Here is a 19,019-nt window from a genome sequence, read left to right as displayed (position 1 = left end):
TACAGAGAATAAAGTGAGAAGGTCTAACATGTTTAATTGGAGATCGAGGGGGAAAAAAGAATGAATGAAGCACAGGCGATATTTGAAGAAATAATAATTAGCTGACTTGCTGCTGGGATACTCGAGTGCTTTGTGGGCATGTGTGCTAGAGTTAGGAGAGAGAGTGGGTGGTTCTGGCTTCTTCCTTGCCATCATGTCTCCTCCCACTTTCACTGCAATCATGGCCACTGACGTGCCAGTCTGCTTCAGTCTCCACCAAGCCCAGAACTTCACCTGATCTATATTATGTCCTGAGGAAAGGCAGCCTCCATGGTTTATTTCAAGCTGGTTGAGGATCCAGTTGATGCCATATCCCTGTTGTGGCCTTCTGTGGTGAGGCAAGTTGATCACCAGGACAGTAGTTTCCTCCAAAGCCTTCTACAGCACAATCTGAAAGACAGTAAGATGTGAAAGTTCCTGGGTTTTGTTTTGGGACAATGAGAACCAAGAATGGCATCCCTACATTGTGGGTCTACCGAGGGCCTGACACTTGATCTAAACTACCTCTTCTAGTCACTCTCATCAACAGTATTCCTTTATAAAACATCAACTCAAAGTATTGTTAAAAAAAAAAAAAAGTATTCCTTTAGCTTTATTTGGACCTTTGTTAAAGAAAAAAAAAAAAGTATTCCAGTGCTGTGACAACCCACCAAGTTTTCCATGTAGCTGCACACCATGGAGCTCATTTCCTTCCTGGATTATGACTGTACCTTGGATTGTGAGGGCACTCTTGAAAGTGCACAGCTAGCTTACCCGACTTCAAACCCAAAAGAAGATAAGACCCTGTTCAGCAGAGGAGTTAAGAACCCCCACGCTGTCAATGTCCATTCAGGCCAAGAGCATGCTCTTTTCTCCCCAGGGAGCCAAAGTCATAATGACCCATGCCACAGCTTGGGTAACAGACACAGGATTCCAGGATTTCAGAACGAAGTCTTCCTGGAGCCCCCTGTACTTCATGGACCCCACACCCAGCTTGTTGTCAAAGAAATGTGGAATGATTCAGGAGGAACAGAGGATGCTATTGGTTCTGTTTCTAGTCCTGAAGACAAAGTCACCTATATAATTTGCAAGGCTCGGTGGGAAATGAAAATGCAAGTCCCTTGTTTAAATAGCAGGAAAAAGGTGAGGTTAAAGGTATTAACTATAAAGCTTTTTCCTTTATTCCGTAATTTCTTTCTCAACTTGTCCTGATATTTCTAAATTTGTAATTTGATGCCATTCTACGTAAAGTTAAAAATTTAAGCCTGGGAAACAGCGAGACTCCATCTTCACGAAAAATGAGAAAAGTTAGCCGGGCATGGTGGCACATGTCTGTAGTCCTAGCTACTTGGGAGGCTGAGACAGAAGGATCACTTGAACCCAGGAGTTTGAGGTGAGGTGAGCTATGATGACACTACTGCACTTCAGCCCCAGCAACAGAGTGAGACCCTGGCTCCAAAAAAAATAAATAAATAAATTATTAGCATGAATTTTACCATTCATTTTCATATTGTGTAGTGACAGTTTTAAATGCAAACATAAGAATCTTTAACTCTTATGTGAAATCACAGAACTTACACAACTGCTATTTTGTGGCTCACACACGTGTGTTTTGTTCTTACCAGGGAAATGGAAATGCTGCACAAAAGTAATATTACTTTTATTTTATTTGATACCACACATACCAACACTGTATGTTTGACTTACATTTAAGGATGAACTAAGAGGAAAAGGAACTACCAGTTGCCCCATCTTTCCCTTTTTTCTATGTCATTTGTGTTCAGTGTAAATAGTGGCTAATACAAGAAAGCAACATAAGAAATTTTCCTTGGTTTGTGTTTCTTAAAACACCATGTCTTCTTTCTTCGTTCAAACCAAGTTCTGGTTCAAACTGAAAGCATGGCCTCTTGAGACTGCCAGCACCCTGCCTACCCAGTAGTAGACATAACATGCTTACCTTTGCACTTGTTTTGAGCTTCGCTGAATGCCACATATTGTGCGTCCACTGGAATTCTTTGCTCAAGGGGAACTGTGAATGCTATATATTAAGGGAGTGGCAGGGAACATGTCTTGTACTCACATACATGCTGCCTGTCCCATTGGACTTCACTTATAAAACACAAGCTTAAAGATAAAATTACTAAGAGTTTCAAGATGGGGACAGCAGAATATTAAACCAAGCGTGGGGCCAGGTGCAGTGGCTCACGCCTGTAATCCCAGCACTTTGAGAGGCTGAAGCAGGAGGATTGCTTGAGGCCAGGAGTTTGAGATCAGCCTGGGCAACATGGTGAGACCCTGTCTCTACAAAAGTATTAATAATTAGCTGGGTGGGATGGTATGTGCCTGTAATTCCAGCTACTTGGGAGGCTGAGGCTGGAGGATTGCTTGAGCCCAGGAGTTGGAGGCTGCAGTGAGCTATGATTGTGCCACTGTACTCCAGCCTGGGTGACAGAGAAAGACTCTGTCTCTAAAAAAATAAATAATTAAATAAACAAACCAAGCACGGGGCCTTTCTGAGCTCAGTGCCCTGTACTACTACCTAGGTCATACACCCCGAAGCTGAGAAAACGGAGAAAGGAATAAAATATAACCTTGGAGATACCATCTCTCACAGAATATTGGAGAAGGGCTTGGTAGACATTCAATGATGTTAAAGTTGTTTTTAAGAAATGCCTGAGAAAGGCAAAGGTCTAAAGAACTGATGGTCACCTTGTCCAGAAGTGCTTTAAAGAATTAAAATGCTCACTTCAGACAAAGGAAATGGTCATTCTGCTTAATTGCATCTTTGGGTATGGATGAGGTATCATTTAGGACAGTAATTTTTTTTTTTTTTTTTTTTTGAGACAGAGTCTCACTCTGTTGCCCGGGCTAGAGTGCCGTGGCATCAGCCTAGCTCACAGCAACCTCAAACTCCTGGGCTCAAGCGATCCTCCTGCCTCAGCCTTCCAAGTGGCTGGGACTACAGGTATGTGCCACCATGCCTGGCTAATTTTTTCTACATATTTTTAGTCGTCCAGCTAATTTCTTTCTATTTTTAGTAGAGACGAGGTTTTGCTCTTGCTCAGGCTGATCTCGAACTCCTGACCTCGAGCGATCCTCCCACCTCGGCCTCCCAGAGTGCTAGGATTACAGGTGTGAGCCACCGCGCCCGGCCTGAACTTTTTCTTTTTAATGCAACCCACAGTAAGAAACAGACCATATGTAATATCCCAATCATACATACACATACATACCTGAAAACAAGAAGTTCCATGAAATGATATACTTATGATGCATTCTGAAATTTTCTATTTCATTTTTTTTTGTAATGCTGGTTGCGACTCACTAAATTAATTTCATAACCCACTAATGGATCTCAACCTGCAGCTTGAAACACAGTGATTTAGGGGAAATAAGTCTAAATGGCTTTTTACCAAGGGCATTGGGAGTGGGATCCACATTGTCAGAAATACAAGCCTAAGTAAAAACTGCTACATGGTCTTTCTCTAACCAGAGACCATAGCTCCAACTCTGTAAAGTTTGTAATTTCCCCTGCTTTCAGTTATCATCTCTGGATTTCCCCTGTTGTGATTTGTAGAAAATGACTATCATTTTGGAATTGAGCTGGTATATTTCTACAAAGATTCTTGGTATTTTATGGTTATTTTCTGATGCAGAGCAAGACTTCAGGTGAATGAAAGCAGACTCCTTTCACCTTTCTTGCTTTAGTTACCCCAGACTGATGTGGAATAAAAAATGTTGGGTGATTTCTGTTACATTTCCGTATAATGAATGAAGAAATGTGTGTGTTTAATTCTGAAACCATTAAATTTTGGGTTGTTAGAAAATCACTGCAAGAAGTGTACAGTACTGAATTGAGACCCTATATTATATTGTCCATTATTTAATTTTTTATCATTTTTAATCATTTTTTAAGCTAAAAGGTTTGGTTTACCTTTCTGAGTCTGGTTGCAAGTTAAGGCTTAATAATCCTAGTTCAAAATAACAACCATGTAAGAGTTCTGCATTGAGGATTCCCCTTAATCCCTGAATAAATCTGGCTGAAATACAGAGTTTATGACTCTTGAAGGTCAAAACTCTCAGTGAAGGGTCCTCCAAAATAGTATTTTCTTAACTTTGCCCTAAAATGTGAGCTCCTAGTAGACAGGAGAGATCATGTATTCTTACATTTAATTGGCCAGGTGTGCAAAATGTTGTATTACTTAGGCCCCTGTATAAATTCATATCATGCAGTGGTTCCCAAATGTGGAAAGAGCGAATGTACCAGAATCATTTAGGGAGCATACAACAGATCCAAGCCTCAACTTGAGAGACCAGAATTAAGTATTTTTAAAAATCTTCTCCAGATTATTTTGATACACTCATTTTGAAATCATTGCTCCATTTTGAAACTACTATCCTACTTCATTACAAATAAATTATCCTAATTAGAAAATCTTTTTTCTTGGTGTATTTCAATAATACACTCTCAGCAATTTCATATGGCTGAGTATAATACAAAGCAATCCAAAGTAGATCCAATTATATAAAGTTTATCTCAGCTCAACCCAGCACAACTTTCCACAACCAGCTTCAAACTCTCACTGTTGCTGATTAGTGTCTCCCAAACTCATGCCCACATCTACTGGTGGGAGTGGTGGAGAATTTGTTAATAGCTCTGCTGCCTGTTGGGTTGCTGTTTAGCAGTTTCCATCCAGATTGGGTCCTAACTCAGCTTTCTGCCAGGACTCCTCTCTTTCTTTCTATGGCTGTGCCTTCTAGTCTTCCTCGCCATAACCAAGAGCAGGACATCCAGGAAGCCAACTGTGAACAGACTGGGACTTGGTAGGGCCCCCCACAGGCTGATGCCTCTGTCTCTTTCCTGCTGGTGGCCTTGCCAGCCTTAGATTAGAACTAGCTCCTGCCAAGCTGCCTCCCTAGTAGTAGAGGCTTTCCAGGTGGTCATGCTGCTTTCTGCATGCACATTGCAGGGGCTCAGTTAATATTTGTTAAACAAATAAATGGGCCTGGAAGGGCTCTGCCTTTTTGAGTTACTGCCTGTCTTCTACTTCCCTTAATAATATCCTGGTTGAACCTACTCATTTTAGCATCTCACTGAAGTGCATGCACTTTTGTGGTTTTCAATGCTCTAAAATCAGTGCCAGACTAAGAGCTCTTGAAACAAGAGCCTTTCCTTATTTTTTGAATTCCTAATGCTTAACACACTGTTTGGCCCATAGTATGTATTCAAGGAAATGTTGAATGAATGAAAAATGAGCTAAGAAATCTTTGCTTAAGTGTATTTCTGATGAGTTTCAGGCATACAAAGGAGAATATAGAGAGGTGACGGCATGCTTGAACAGCACCAGGCCTATTCCCTTATGTAAAGCTCTCCTGGGAAAAGAAAGGTAAGATTCGTGTCTTACTGGCCGCCCCAATATTCTCAGCCCTTAAGCACATATAGAGCCTCTTTTATACCTTCTTTAGCAGTGTTCTTCAAATTTTAGCATGCACTGGAATCACCTGGAGGCCTTGTTAAATCAGTTTGCTGTGTACCATCCGAGTGTCTGATTCACTAGGTTTGGCACAGGGTCAGAGAATTTACATTTTTAATAAGTTCCTAGGTCTGTTGATGGTGCAGACCAGTGACCACATTTTGAGAACTGCTGTAGTTTCAGTAGTGGTGGTAGCTATTAGCTGAGTACTGACCAGTTTACTCCTTACCACAAACTGTGGTAAGTTCCTTATATATGTTATTTCAATTACCATTCCACCAACCCCATGACATAGAAATTGTTATCCTTATTTTACAGATGAAATCTGAGGAATAGAGTTATTAAATAACTTGTCCAGTGTCTTAAGTGCAGGGCTGAGATTTGAACTAATTCCTAACACATAGTTTTAGGTGTTTTAAGTAAATACCTGACAATGTGCTGCCAGTAACTCCTTAGATAAATGTGCAATTATATCTTCCTACAAACAACAACTAAATGTCAGCTCTATGAGAGCAAGGGTCTGGTCTCCCTTATTCTTTGCTTTATTTCTAGAGCCTAGAAAAAAGTTTACATAAAGTGCAGAACAAATAAATAATTGTTGAAAATTAATGCATAAAATAAGCAAAGAACCTTTCTGTGACTGAAGTAGGTATATGTTCACATATATAGACTGAGTGTGCGGAATTCTTGAGTTGGACTGATGGGTATTTATTTACTCCAGCTCAAGATCTCTGAATTGGCAAGACCTCTTTAAATATGAGACTACATTGGCTAGTGTCTCTCAAATCATGGTTTCTGGACCAGCAGCATCTGCCTCACCTGAGAACATTGCAAATAAAATACAGGCACAGTAGATTAAATTTGAATTTCAGATAAATAATGAATAATGAAATATTGGGGATATACATATACTAATCACACCATCGGTGTGATTCTGATGCACCTTAAAGTTTGAAAACCACTGCCCTAGGCAATGCCTTGTTTACCTACAGCCTGGGTTAGCCAGTCTGGCCAGCTGTCTGTTTTTGTTAATCAGGTTTTTTGGAACATAGTCACATCCACACCCATTCTTTTACTTTTTCTTTTATTTATTTACTTACTAAATTCTCTGCCCTTTTGGAGATTATATTGTAGTGGTGGGGGGTTGCGTTAATTATATTTTCAGGTGTAATAATAAAGCCAACTAAAATTGACTTAAGTAATAAGGAAGACATTATCTTGCATAGCCAGAAGTACAGAAGTAGGGTCTGCTCCAGGGCTGGTTGGTTTAGCAGTTCCTTGTGTTACAAGGGCATGACAGGAAAAAGACTTTATTGCACTGAAAGCCTAAAATGTTTATTATCTGGCCATTTACAGATAATGTTTGCTTAACCCTCACCCAAGAGAACTTCCTTTGGTAACAAGCATATTCTCAGCTATCTCTAACAGATGCTGGAAGCTGGGACAGGATAGACACTGAGGTTCAGAAAATGGAAAAGTTCCTTCTGAGCTCTCCTTGTATTGCTGTGGTTCTTAACTTCAAATGGGGAAGACAGAGAGGAAGGCAGCAAAGGAGAGGCTGAAGAGCAGAAAAAGAATTCCCAGAACCCAGAACACCAGTTATGGGCACCCTCTGCTGGAGAGTTGGGAAAATTCTGTGACAAAGGACATTTAGTTAACCTGTGTAGAGAAGGTCTATTGTATGCTGGGTTCTCTTCTTGAAGGGCTCACAATCAAGAGTAATTAGGCTCTCTAATTAGATCTTTATGCTGTCTAATCAAGTGTTAACTGCATATGTATTTAACAAATCATTATTGATATAATATACTTATATTCACTCAGTAACTACTAAATGCTTACTAGGGGGCAGATGCTGGACTATGTACTGGAGATATAATAATAAACAAAATAGACACATTACGTGGCTTCTTGGAGCTTATATTCTAGCAGAGGTTATGCTAATTATAACATCACCTGTAAGTAACAACAAAGCCAACTAAAACTGAACAATAAAGAAATATATTATCTCACTTAACCATAAGTACAGAGGTAGGGTAGGCTCTGGGGCTAGTTGGCTCAACAGCACAAGACATTAATAAAGATCTAACTTATTTTCATTTCGTTTCTCTGCTTTCCTGCTTGTGCTGGTTTTTTTCTCAAGTTATACCCTTTGAGGTTTCAAGATGGTTGGTACAATTCCAGGAGTCACCTTCAGATATGTCAAGGTACAGAGTAAAAAACTGATTATGTCTTTGTGTGCCTTTCTTAAGATCATGAAACTTTTTCCAGAAGCTCCCAGCAAACTTCCTCTCAGGTTATGGCACTAATCCTAAACCAATCACTGCAAAGGGAATTGATACCAGAACAAAACTGGGGTTCTGTTAACAAGGAAGAAGGCAGGAAATGGATGTTAAACAGATAACTACAAGTATTTGCTATAGGGAAGGGAAATTAATAAATAAAAAGTAATTTCATACTGTGAAGGAACTACAGAGAAGTTAGCTTTTGGTGCTTACCAAAACACCCCAAAACTTAATAGCCTAACACAACAACATAACTCGTTATTCTGTAACATTTGGCGTGAGCTCAGCTGGGCAGTTATTCTGGTCTTGACTGGGCTCACTCATGTGTTTGTGGTCAGGTGCAAGTCAGCTAGGTAGCTTTGCTCATGGGGTTTCACTGGCTGTTGGCTGAGGAAATAAGGACAGGTGTCTTTCATTACTCAGCAGGCTCTATTTGGCTTATTCTTCTAATAAATTGGTAAAGTTCCAAGAACTAGAGCAGCTGCTTGCAAGTATTTTTGAGGCTTAAGCTTGGAACTAGTATGTCATTACTTCTGCTGAATTCTTTTGGTCAAATCAGGTAAGAAGGTCAGGAGGATGAAGAAATAGACTCCATCTCTTGATGGGAGAAGCCACAAAGTCATATTGCAAGGACATGTAGACAGGAGGAAGAAGAATTTGTGACAATTTTTGCAATTTACCACAGGTGATAAGAGTAACAGGGAAAGCCATGTGGATCTGCCTTCAAGGGAGACTATAATTTGGCAAGTTTTAAATCAGCAATATGTCTCCTCTGAGCTGAAATTCTTATGCTAGGATGGTTGTTATTGATAATTTCATGAAAGTGTTTTTTCCAGGCAGCAAAAGTTCAGAGTCTGTGATGGTGTGATTTAAAACAATAATATTAAAGAGACATAGAATCACCGAGTATTTACTGCAGAGAATTTCAGAGATTATGTAATCCAATTCCTCCATTTTAAAACATTTATAAAATTTTGTTATTAATATGGGCACATAGTTTAAAAAATCAAACAGTAAAAAGATCTTTTAAACAAGAAAGTTTTCTGCTCATGTTCCATTCCTCAGAAGCAACTTTTAATATTTTTAGCTGTTCCTTTTTGTATTTACCTCATAATTCTAAGTAATATGCAGCTGCTTATCTTTTGATTCATTAGTTTTGACATATATTGACTATGATAGAAGAGGATTTTTAGCTATTTACAACTCTTCTTCCTCTGCTCCCATTTTCTTAATGTAGTTAAATAACAATATTTACTTAACCCACATTTGGAGTTTTTATTAAGATTATTGTGGTAGGCTGAATAATGGCTCCCCCAAATAGTCATGTCCTAATCCCTAACATTACCTTACATGGCAAAAGAGACTTTGCAGATATGGTTAAGGATTCTGAGACAGGCAGATTATTCTGGATTATTCCGGTGGGCCTTAAATACAATCACAAATATCTTCATAAGAGGGAAGCAGAGGGATGTTTTACATAGAGAAGAAGTATCTGACATAAAATAGGTCCCAGAGTTTATGGAGCTACAGTGGAGGCTAGAGGACTGTTCCAAACTCTGATCCCCCATATATAATGTGAGGTTGAGAAGACACACCTGCTTACGGCTGGTGGCCTAGGCTCAAATATTTCAAATTAGGCAGACTCTTTACCATCCTTCCAAGAGGAAGAGGAATTGAACCTGTGAAAGGGAGAATGAGTGTTGGTGGCAATCAGTACTTGATGCCAGTTCTTTTGGCTATTGTTTTGTATTTCCTATGAACCTTTTCTGCAAATGCATCTAGAAAATAGACATTTTACAATAAAACTCCCACTAACTAAACACAGCTAGGCACTATTCTAAGTGCTTTATATATATATTAACTCATTTAATATTCACAGCAACTAGGAGATAGGCACCATTATTATTCTTATTTTGCAAATGGGGACACTGAAGCACAAAGGTGTTATATAACTTTCCCACAGTTGCACCCCAAATTAGCGGGAGAATTCAGTGAAGCTAGAAAGAACTATAATAAAATTGTAAACAAGTACAAAACAATTGGTTAGAAATTACTACTTCTGAGATACTGCGTACCAGAAAGAACACTGACTTAGATCAGGACTTGAATTCGGGTTCCAACATTTACGTCTGTGTAAAGATCGGGAGCTGGTCGGTCACTCTGAGCCTCAATTTCCTCGCCTATAAAATTGAGATTATAATACTTACCTTGTAGGTTTTTATATGGATCTAGCGAAGTGACGATTGTAAAAGCGCATTGTTACTCTCTAAAATGTAATACAAACGTTAGAAGCGTCACCCAGCGGCGTTCCTGGCAACTTGGGATCCCGACTATCAATCCCATTCCCGGAAACCGGCGCAGAGCCCTCTGGGACTTGTAGTCTTGTGCTGGAGCAGCCCGGCTTTCTCCCTTAGTTGGCGAACCGAGTGTAAGCCCCGGAAGTACTCGTCGCCCGGGAGCGCGCTGGTTAGGAAGGGAAGGTCAGAGGTCGTAGGGCAGAAGGCGTTCCAGCTGCTGGCCCAGTCGCTATGTAGCGAAGGGGTAGACGTTCTCCCGCAAGTTCTGGAAGGTTCTTATGCTCGACTAGGGTAGTAGCCCCAGGACTCCTAGTTGCAGGCTTCAGGTTCCTGCCGGCTGAACGGAGCCGCCGCCGTCATGTTTGGCTGCCTGGTGGCGGGGAGGCTGGTGAGGATGGGGCCGGGTTACTGAGGGCGAAACCCTGGGGAGGGGAGGGCGTGCCGGTGCTAGGGATGCGGGGAAACCCACTCATTGCCTATATTTTGGTTGGATGTGTGAGGATTGAGTGTGGGACGCTGAGTTGCTCTTACTTGCCCAGCTCTGTTCAGATTCATTTGAATAGTAGTCAGGAGATTAGCTGCCATTTGAGTGTGCATTTTGTACTTGGTACTGGGCTAAGTGCTATGCATGCCTTTTGTCAGTTACTTGTCATTTCAGCCCCTGTGTAGTGCTTATTTGGCACCTCGAACAATCCTCATAACTCGTGAAATGGTTATTTTAATTTCCATTTCGCAGTTGAGGAATTTAAGCTCAATCGGCAATGTAAATACTCGCATAACCTCATAACATGAATTAGATAGAGGTAAACCTGGGATGTGAATCTAGTCTGTAGCAAACTATTTGTCAAAGATTAAGGTGCTCAGGCAGTGCATATCTACTGGGTCTCTTTATAAAGACCCATAAAAATATGCGTAACGTACCTGGAAGTCGGCTGAAAGAAACTCCTGCAACTTATTTGTGAGCCATATCTTAGATGACCAGAGAAAGATGCGAGCAATGTGTTTCCTTATTGGTCGGGAGAGATACATCTACTTTGTCAGATTATTAGAATTAAATGAGATCAGCGCCTGGAATTATTTGGGAATAATTTGCAGGGCGAATCTTGTTTGCTTCCTTAGAAACCACCCACACATCCATTTTCAGACCTGACTTCTTTCACCTGGAGTTCTTTTTCTTCTGTATTAAATGATGCAGCCCCTTTGTTGAATTTGTTTTTTGTCCATCAACTTTTTTGAGACAGAGTCTCGCTGTCGCCCTGGGTAGGGTGCAGTGCCGTCAGTCTAGCTCACAGCAACTTCAAACTCCTGGGCTCAAGTGATCCTCTTGCCTCAGCCTCCCAACTAGCTGGGACTACAAGCGCAGGCCACGACCACCAGCTGGGTCCCATTTTTGTTGGAGACGGGACTTGCTCTTGTTCAGGTTGATTCCAAACTCCTGAGCTCAAGGAGTCCTCCCGCCTCAGCCTCGCACAGTGCTAGGATTACAAGTATGAGCCACTATGTGCCTGGCCAGTCCATCAACTTTGGATAATGTGTTGTATTCTGTACACAGTTCTAAGAAACCACAAGGATAAATTGCAGACGGCTATAAATTGCAGCCTTAAGTTTATTGGCTGTCTCTTGAATGACTGGGAGGTTCCTGTAGTGATGGTGGTTAATAGGTAGTCCTGGTGAGATAATTTTGGATTGCCCCTGTTCCTGATAAAAAAAATGAAAGGACCAACCTGGGATAAGTGTGAGTGTGGGACTCAGATGAATGAATGTTATTAATGAGTGATGTTGAAAGGGTATGTGTTTTGTAAAGTATAAAAAGAATCCATGTATCTCTCATGTTGTCTACTAATTTGGATGGAAATTTAGTTGTAGCAGTACCCGTGTGTATTTACCAAACACTCCTAACCTCTGTAATAGATGTCCAATAGAGGTTCCTTACAGACGAGATTTATTGGGAGGTGTTTGGCTCTTTAATTCTGGAGTGTTAGAACACATTAATCAAAATGAAGGGCAAATAGACCTAGTGACATCTCAAAATTTAACTATATTATTCTGTTACCAGAAAAATCCACTTATCTAAAGTTAAGAACCCAGTTTTCATTGCTTGAATTTTTTCTTAAAGAGGTATGTTTTTCCTTAAAGTCAAGGATTACAGTGTCATAATACTGATTTACAGAATAGTGCTTGTGCAGAGTTAACACTTATGAAATATTTATTTTGCCTGCTAGTTATTTCAAGACTCATAAGTACCATAGTTTTCCACGCTTTCAAGGATTACATGCATGCTAGAGGCTGGTGGAATTGAATATAATACTAATAAAGGCCATTTGGTTTATGTTTATGTTCTTCCTTTGTTTCATTCTTTATACTTAAACTGGAGAGTTTTTAATTGGGTCATAAGACTTCTGAAGAAAGAAATCAGGACTTGACTTTAAAAACACTCAGTTTTTGTATTTTGGGGTTTAATTTAGGGTAGTTGATACTACTTTATCACTAACACATAGATCAAATTATATAGCAGTATATTTTTCTTAAGTTTGTATTAATAGATGTGATATTATAGAGGGAAAAGGTTAGCATTTTAGTAACAACCAGGAAATATTAGGAACAAAATAATTTGCATTCTAAGCAATAAAAAATGGTTTGGTCTTCAAAAATAATAGTAATAACTCGGATTTGGTGTTTTGGTGAAGAGAGTGGCAATAGCAATTAAAAAAAAAACCAAAAACCCTTATATAGGATAAATTCTTGACAGCCTATCTACCTGAGTGCTCTCAAAATTAATATTTCTTTTTGCTAATGGATTTGAAATAGCAATTTTCAATTTTCTAACTGTAAAAGAGTTTTTTCCATGAAAATAGATTTCTCAAACTTCAAAATAAGATCTCATGTTATAAATTGATGTTTAATTCTAGAACAGAAAATTGTATTATGAAATCAATCAAGAAGAAACTTTTACAAGTTCTCACGTACAAAACTTAAGGTAGAATTTTTACATTTTTATGTGCAATTGATCCTCATTCTTCTCAGTAGTTATGTTTCATAAGATCTCTGAACACCAAAGTAGTGGATATGGAATAATTGCCCCTAGCAAAACTACGCATTAGGTTTCTGTGAGCCTCCTCTAGTAATAGCATTTTTGATCAGCTTACAAGCTTGTTTTTTGTGTTTCTGTTTAAAGGTAATTCAATATATGTTGCTGATTCATTAACATTCAAATCATGGCCAACAACACTAGAAGTCATGCCTGAAGAAAAACTTACCAAACACACGTATTTTCTCTGTAAGGCGTGTCATGGCCTTCTTGCACTTAGGAACACTAGTCAGCACTTGAGCTTGGTGATTTTAAACAGCAAATTTGCCAACATAAATGCAAATAAATGTGGCATTAAATAGACTGAAAAGGATATTTGTTCATGGTATGAGGGCTGAAACAGGAAGGCGCAGCATAGTCTTGTCCCACCGCTGCTGGCAGTGTGTGAGTGAACTCAAATTTTTTGCTGTTCTGCCCATGAGTGTGTTTATGAATGACTGCAGAAGTGCAGCAAGCATTGATTTGGGGTTACAAATAAGTTTTAGTGAGATTAATTCACAAATATGGAATGTGCAAATAAGGAGGATTGACTGTAATTACTTCTGGATTGCTTACCCATTTTAATTACCTGAGGTTCTTTACCTTTAAATTGGAAGGTGAGAGCTTTGTGATGGTGTGTTGAACAACCTTTCATTTTTACAACATTCTGAAGCTGTCCTTATGTCAGTAAAATCATTTCAGGGTTTCTCTGAAATAATTTAGTTATATTTTTAAAAATTGCATTCATTAAATTATCATTGTAGGGCTAAATATATTTTGGATTCTCTATTAGAATTAACACTTTTTGGTATATGTGATAAGTTCATAATTAGAGTATGAAGTTAATTCATCATTATACTTGGTATAACAACTGTAATGGAATATGCTGGTAAGATAGCTTATAGCAGTACTATAACACTTATAGAAACTCATCAAACTATTGAACTAAGACGAGTTTCTTATTTTCTAGGTGCAAACAGCTGCACAGCAAGTGGCAGAGGATAAGTTTGTTTTTGACTTGCCTGATTATGAAAATATCAACCATGTTGTGGTTTTTATGCTGGGAACAATCCCATTTCCTGAGGGAATGGGAGGATCTGTCTACTTTTCCTATCCTGATTCAAATGGAATGCCAGTATGGCAACTCCTAGGATTTGTCACCAATGGGAAACCAAGTGCCATCTTCAAAATTTCAGGTCTTAAGTCTGGTAAGAATAATATATTAAAATAGTTTCATAATTAATCAGACTTTTTCTTTAATAGCATACATGGAATATGGCTTTTATTTACTTTCTACTTTTTTAGTTGCTTAAGTAATACATAACATTATTTTTTAAAAAGGAGACAATGTAGAAACATTTGAAAAATAGGAAGTGAAAGACTTCCCTGGCCCCTCCCTCTCACCCTCTGGCCCTGGAGAGAACCACTCACTGTTGTTCTCCTTGTATGATTTATACCTTTGTAGAGGGATTTTTCTGAATTAGTAGATGTTTTAGTAAACAATGAGAGGAATGTTCTCAATAATTTATAATATGCACATTTGTGTTTCAAATGAGCTCAGGTGGACTTATATTGGAAATAAAATGAGAGTGCTTCTTTTCTTTCATTAAGATTTTTAAACTCAGTTGGGCAGGGTGGCTCATGCTTGTAATCTCAACTGTTAATACTTGCGGGGAGGATTGCTTGAGCCAGGAGTTCAAGGCTGCAGTGAGCTGTGATTGTGCCACTGTGTTCTAGCCTGGGTGACAGAGCTAGATCCCATCTCCTAAGATTCAACTCTTAGATTTGATTGCCCTTCTTCCAGTGTTCTTTTGGTTCTGTTGACATTGCGGGGACATGATCCTTGCTTTGATACTTTGAAGTGTTTTGTGAAGAAATGTGAGAGTGAAACTGGATTAAGTGCCTTTACCTCCATTGAATCTCTGGTTCCCTTGAAAATCTATATGAAGACAGACTTGAAAATTCTTAAAATATACATTCTCCTAGAAACTGTCTATGGAGTCCAAGGAAAAATTATATTTAGGCAACATGTAGAAAACATTTATATATTTAACAAACATTTGGGTATCTACTATGGGATTTAAAGAATGATTTAAGTTCTTCCCTGAGATAACTCATATTCTTATAAAAACAGTTCCATAGACCAGTAGTTAGAAGGGTGAAAAGTAATAACAAATGTTTATACAAAGTGCTGAGGGGGAATAGAAAAGGTAGCAATTAACTCTTAAGTTGGTTGCACCAGTTTTCCTGCAGGAGGTGATTTTGGAGACCTGGAGAAGACAAGTAGAAGTTTGTCAGGCCTATGAGAGACCTACTGGGCATTCTTTTCTAGGTGAAGGTAACATGGGTATAAGGTGAAAGTTTGAAAGTATGGCATGCTCAGAATGGCACAAGGCAGGGTGTGTATGGGAAAGATAGCCATAGATCATGAAAAGTTTTATATATCATACTGACTCATTTGGAATTTAATAGGTCGGCAGTTTTTTTTTTTTTTTTTTGAGACAGAGTCTCACTCTGTTGCCTGGGCTAGAGTGCCGAGGCGTCAGCCTACCTCACAGCAACCTCAAACTCCTGGGCTCAAGTGATCCTCCTGCCTCAGCCTCCCAAGTAGCTGAGACTCTAGGTATGTGCCACCATGCCTGGCTAATTTTGTCTATATAAATATTTTAGTTGGCCAGATAATTTCTTTCTACTTTTTTTAGTAGAGATGGCGTCTCACTCTTGCTCAGGCTGGTCTTCAACTCCTGACCTCGAGCGATCCACCTGCCTTGGCCTCCCAGAGTGCTAGGATTACAGGCATGAGCCACCGCGCCTGGCCTGTCAGCAATTTTTAATGTGCTGAAGTTGCAGACTCGTTTGATAGTCTTATAAGAAATATGTGTACCATAATGTAAATACTCAAATATTTGCATCCACTCTGAGGCTCATTTATATACTCCTTCCCAAAAAGAACTGCTCCTGAAGGTGTAGAGAAGCCAGTAAACAATTTTGGGTAAAGGAATGATATTTTTATTGAAGTATTTCAAAATGAAATTGTTATTAAAAAAATTTTTTTTTTGGCCTGAGGACTGTGTGAAGAAGGACCTAGAGCAGGCTAGTTGGTGGACTATTAACTGCTTTTATTTTATATAGTTGGAATTCTACAGGAAGAAATGGGAGAGAGCAATATTTAGAGCTAAAAATTGTTGAGAATTGATGGTAAATACCAGTCTCCAGATTTAAGAAGCAGGGTAAGTCGCTATAGTCCTTCTCAGTGGTGGGTTTCATGAGATAATTATCCCTAATCTCTAAGGCAACTCTTAAATTATGGTCTCCGGATCTGCAGCTTATTAGAAATGCACATTCCTGGCAGGACCCCCGACCTGAGGAATTAGAAACTGGGTGTGGAGTCTAGCAGTCTGTATTTTGATATGTTTCTTAGGTGTTGCATGCTAAAATTTGAGAACCTCTGCCCTAGGACATCCACAGTACATAATGAATCAATCCTGCTTATACATGGTATAGCATGAGTAATTGTGAACAATCTTTGGGAAAACAATAGTCGCTCTCAAGTCATGTTTTTCTTCTTTGTGGCTGAGCCAAAAAATAGATGATCTATAAGTAGAAAAATATAAATAGATAATTCAGTATATTTTAGTGAAATTACTGAACATTAAATATAAAGAGAAAGTAATAAAGCAACCAGAGAGAGAAAAGTCATTTATAGTTAAGCAGCAGTACTCACTTTAACAAACTTATCAAGAGCATTAATAGAGGCCAAAATCCAATAGAATAATATTTTTAAAGTACCAAGGAAAAATAACTTTCAAAACTGTCATACTAAAGTGAAGAAGAAATAAATATATTTTCAGATGGAGATGTAGAATTTACTACTCACAGATTATTACTTACTGACAGAACTACTGGAGGTGTGGATCCCAGCGGTTTGGGAGGCTGAGGCAGGAGGGTCACTTGAGGCCAGAAGTTTGAGACCAGGCTGGTCAATGTAATGAAGCCCTATCTCTACAAAAAAATAAGAAATGTTAGCTGGGCGGGGTGGTGTGCACTTGTAGTCTCAGCTACTTGGGAGGCTGAGGCAGGAGGATCACTTGAGCCCAGGAGTTTGAGGCTACAGAGCAAGCTATGATCATGCCATTGCACTCCATCCTGGATGACAGCAAGACCCTGTCTCAAAAAAGCAAAACAGAACTGCTGGAGGTAGTTGTACTTGATAAGAGGAAATTGAAGCTAGAATGAAGAAAAGGATGCAAGACACAAAGTTAGCAAAGAAATTGGTAAAGATATCTGGACAGCTTGATTGTATAAAACAGCACAATAAATAAACCCAAGAATTACGTACTGTTGGAGAAAACAATGTATAAGACAGGAGGGGTAGTGATCTAAGTTAAAGTTTCTGATGTCCCATTCTTTAGAAGGAGATTGGTAATATTGATTCCACCCTCAAGTAATCTTGTTAAAAATTTAAGAAAATTAAAAAAACAAGTACATCCTCCAAACCATTGGAATAGGTGGAGTAAGGTAGTAGAGAAAACAGTGAGTCCATTAGAATGCAAGAAAAGAGGAAAAAGGTAAAAAAAGGGAAAAGCAAAGAAAAGATGTAGTATATTAAAAAAAAGATGGTAGATATAATTTTTTTTTTTTTTTTGAGACAGAGTCTCACTTTGTTGCTCGGGCTAGAGTGAGTGCCATGGCGTCAGCCTAGCTCACAGCAACCTCAGACTCCTGGGCTTAAGCGATCCTCCTGCCTCAGCCTCCCAAGTAGCTGGGACTACAGGCATGCGCCACCATGCCCGGCTAATTTTTTCTATATATATTTTTAGTTGTCCAGATAATTTTTATTTCTATTTTGAGTAGAGACGGGGTCTCGCTCAGGCTGGTCTCGAACTCCTAAGCTCGAGCTATCCACCCGCCTCGGCCTCCCAGAGTGCTAGGATTACAGGCGTGAGCCACTGCGCCCGGCCGATAGATATAATTTTGACTTTATCAGTTATCAAAATAAATGTAAACAGACTATAACCTTACCAGAGAAAACATGGGGATTCCAGGGTGAGACTTTTTTTTTTTTTAGGCAGCAAACAAAATAATTATATTGCTGTTTTTGAATAATAAGTCTGAAACATTCTGACACAAGGAACCAAAAGAAAGCTGGCACAAGTATGTTAATTTTAAGAAAAATTAGACTGAGGCAAAAGCATTATCAAGGGTAAAGAGATTAATTCAACAGAAATGAAATAATTCGGTAGGCAGACTTAAGTATTTCTAGGAAAAGGTAAGTGTCATGAATTTGTGTGTATTTAGAACATACTTTCAAAATATATAAAATAAAAGTATTGATGTTTATAGATAAATGGGCAGCCTTACAATTAATATTTTAACACACTTCTTTTTTTTTTTTTGAGACAGAGTCTCGCTTTGTTGCCCGGGCTAGAGTGAGTGCTGTGGTGTCAGCCTAGCTCACAGCAACCTCAAACTCCTGGGCTTAAGCGATCCTACTGCCTCACCCTCCCGAGTAGCTGGGACTACAGGCATGTGCCACCATGCCTGGCTAATTTTTTTCTATATACATATTTTAGTTGGCCAGATAATTTCTTTCTATTTTTTTAGTAGAGACGGGGGTCTCGCTCTTGCTCAGGCTGGTCTCGAACTCCTGAGCTCAAGCAATCCACCCGCCTCGGCCTCCCAGAGTGCTAGGATTACAGGCATGGGCCACCGCGCCCGGCCAACACACTTCTTAATACATCAGACACATACTAGTAAAGATATGGGAGACTTGAGTGAAAGAGTTAACAAATTTGGGCACATGGACATTTATAGAACCCTGCAACTAATAATTAGATCACACAAAGGAAATTTGTGAAATTTGACCACATGCCAGGTCATG

The 19,019-nt window shown here is 39.2% G+C and overlaps 1 protein-coding gene and 1 long non-coding RNA gene across 3 annotated transcripts in view; one reads left to right on the top strand and one right to left on the bottom strand.

Moving 5' to 3' along the window:
* Positions 1-14: 14 nt before the first annotated feature.
* On the bottom strand, positions 15-10,097 carry LOC123642255. Its single transcript, XR_006736414.1, has 2 exons — positions 9,982-10,097; positions 15-429 (listed from the first exon to the last, which is right to left on the bottom strand). It is a non-coding gene; the product is annotated as an uncharacterized LOC123642255 (long non-coding RNA).
* A 116-nt stretch (positions 10,098-10,213) lies between these two features.
* Positions 10,214-19,019, top strand: part of HIKESHI (heat shock protein nuclear import factor hikeshi) — a 33,642-nt gene continuing 24,836 nt past the window's right edge. For both annotated transcript variants that reach the window (XM_045557180.1, XM_045557181.1), the window contains exons 1-2: positions 10,214-10,459; positions 14,109-14,346. In XM_045557180.1, coding sequence (XP_045413136.1) covers positions 10,430-10,459; positions 14,109-14,346 — 268 coding nt within the window. In that variant the 5' untranslated portion in view covers positions 10,214-10,429. The remainder of the gene's footprint in view (positions 10,460-14,108; positions 14,347-19,019) is intronic.

The sequence above is a fragment of the Lemur catta genome, chromosome 7, assembly GCF_020740605.2.
Source record: "Lemur catta isolate mLemCat1 chromosome 7, mLemCat1.pri, whole genome shotgun sequence".
Classification (NCBI taxonomy): Eukaryota; Metazoa; Chordata; class Mammalia; order Primates; family Lemuridae; genus Lemur; species Lemur catta.
The sequence above is the reverse complement of the archived record's forward strand: the minus strand, read 5'-3'. Positions and strand labels throughout refer to the sequence as shown.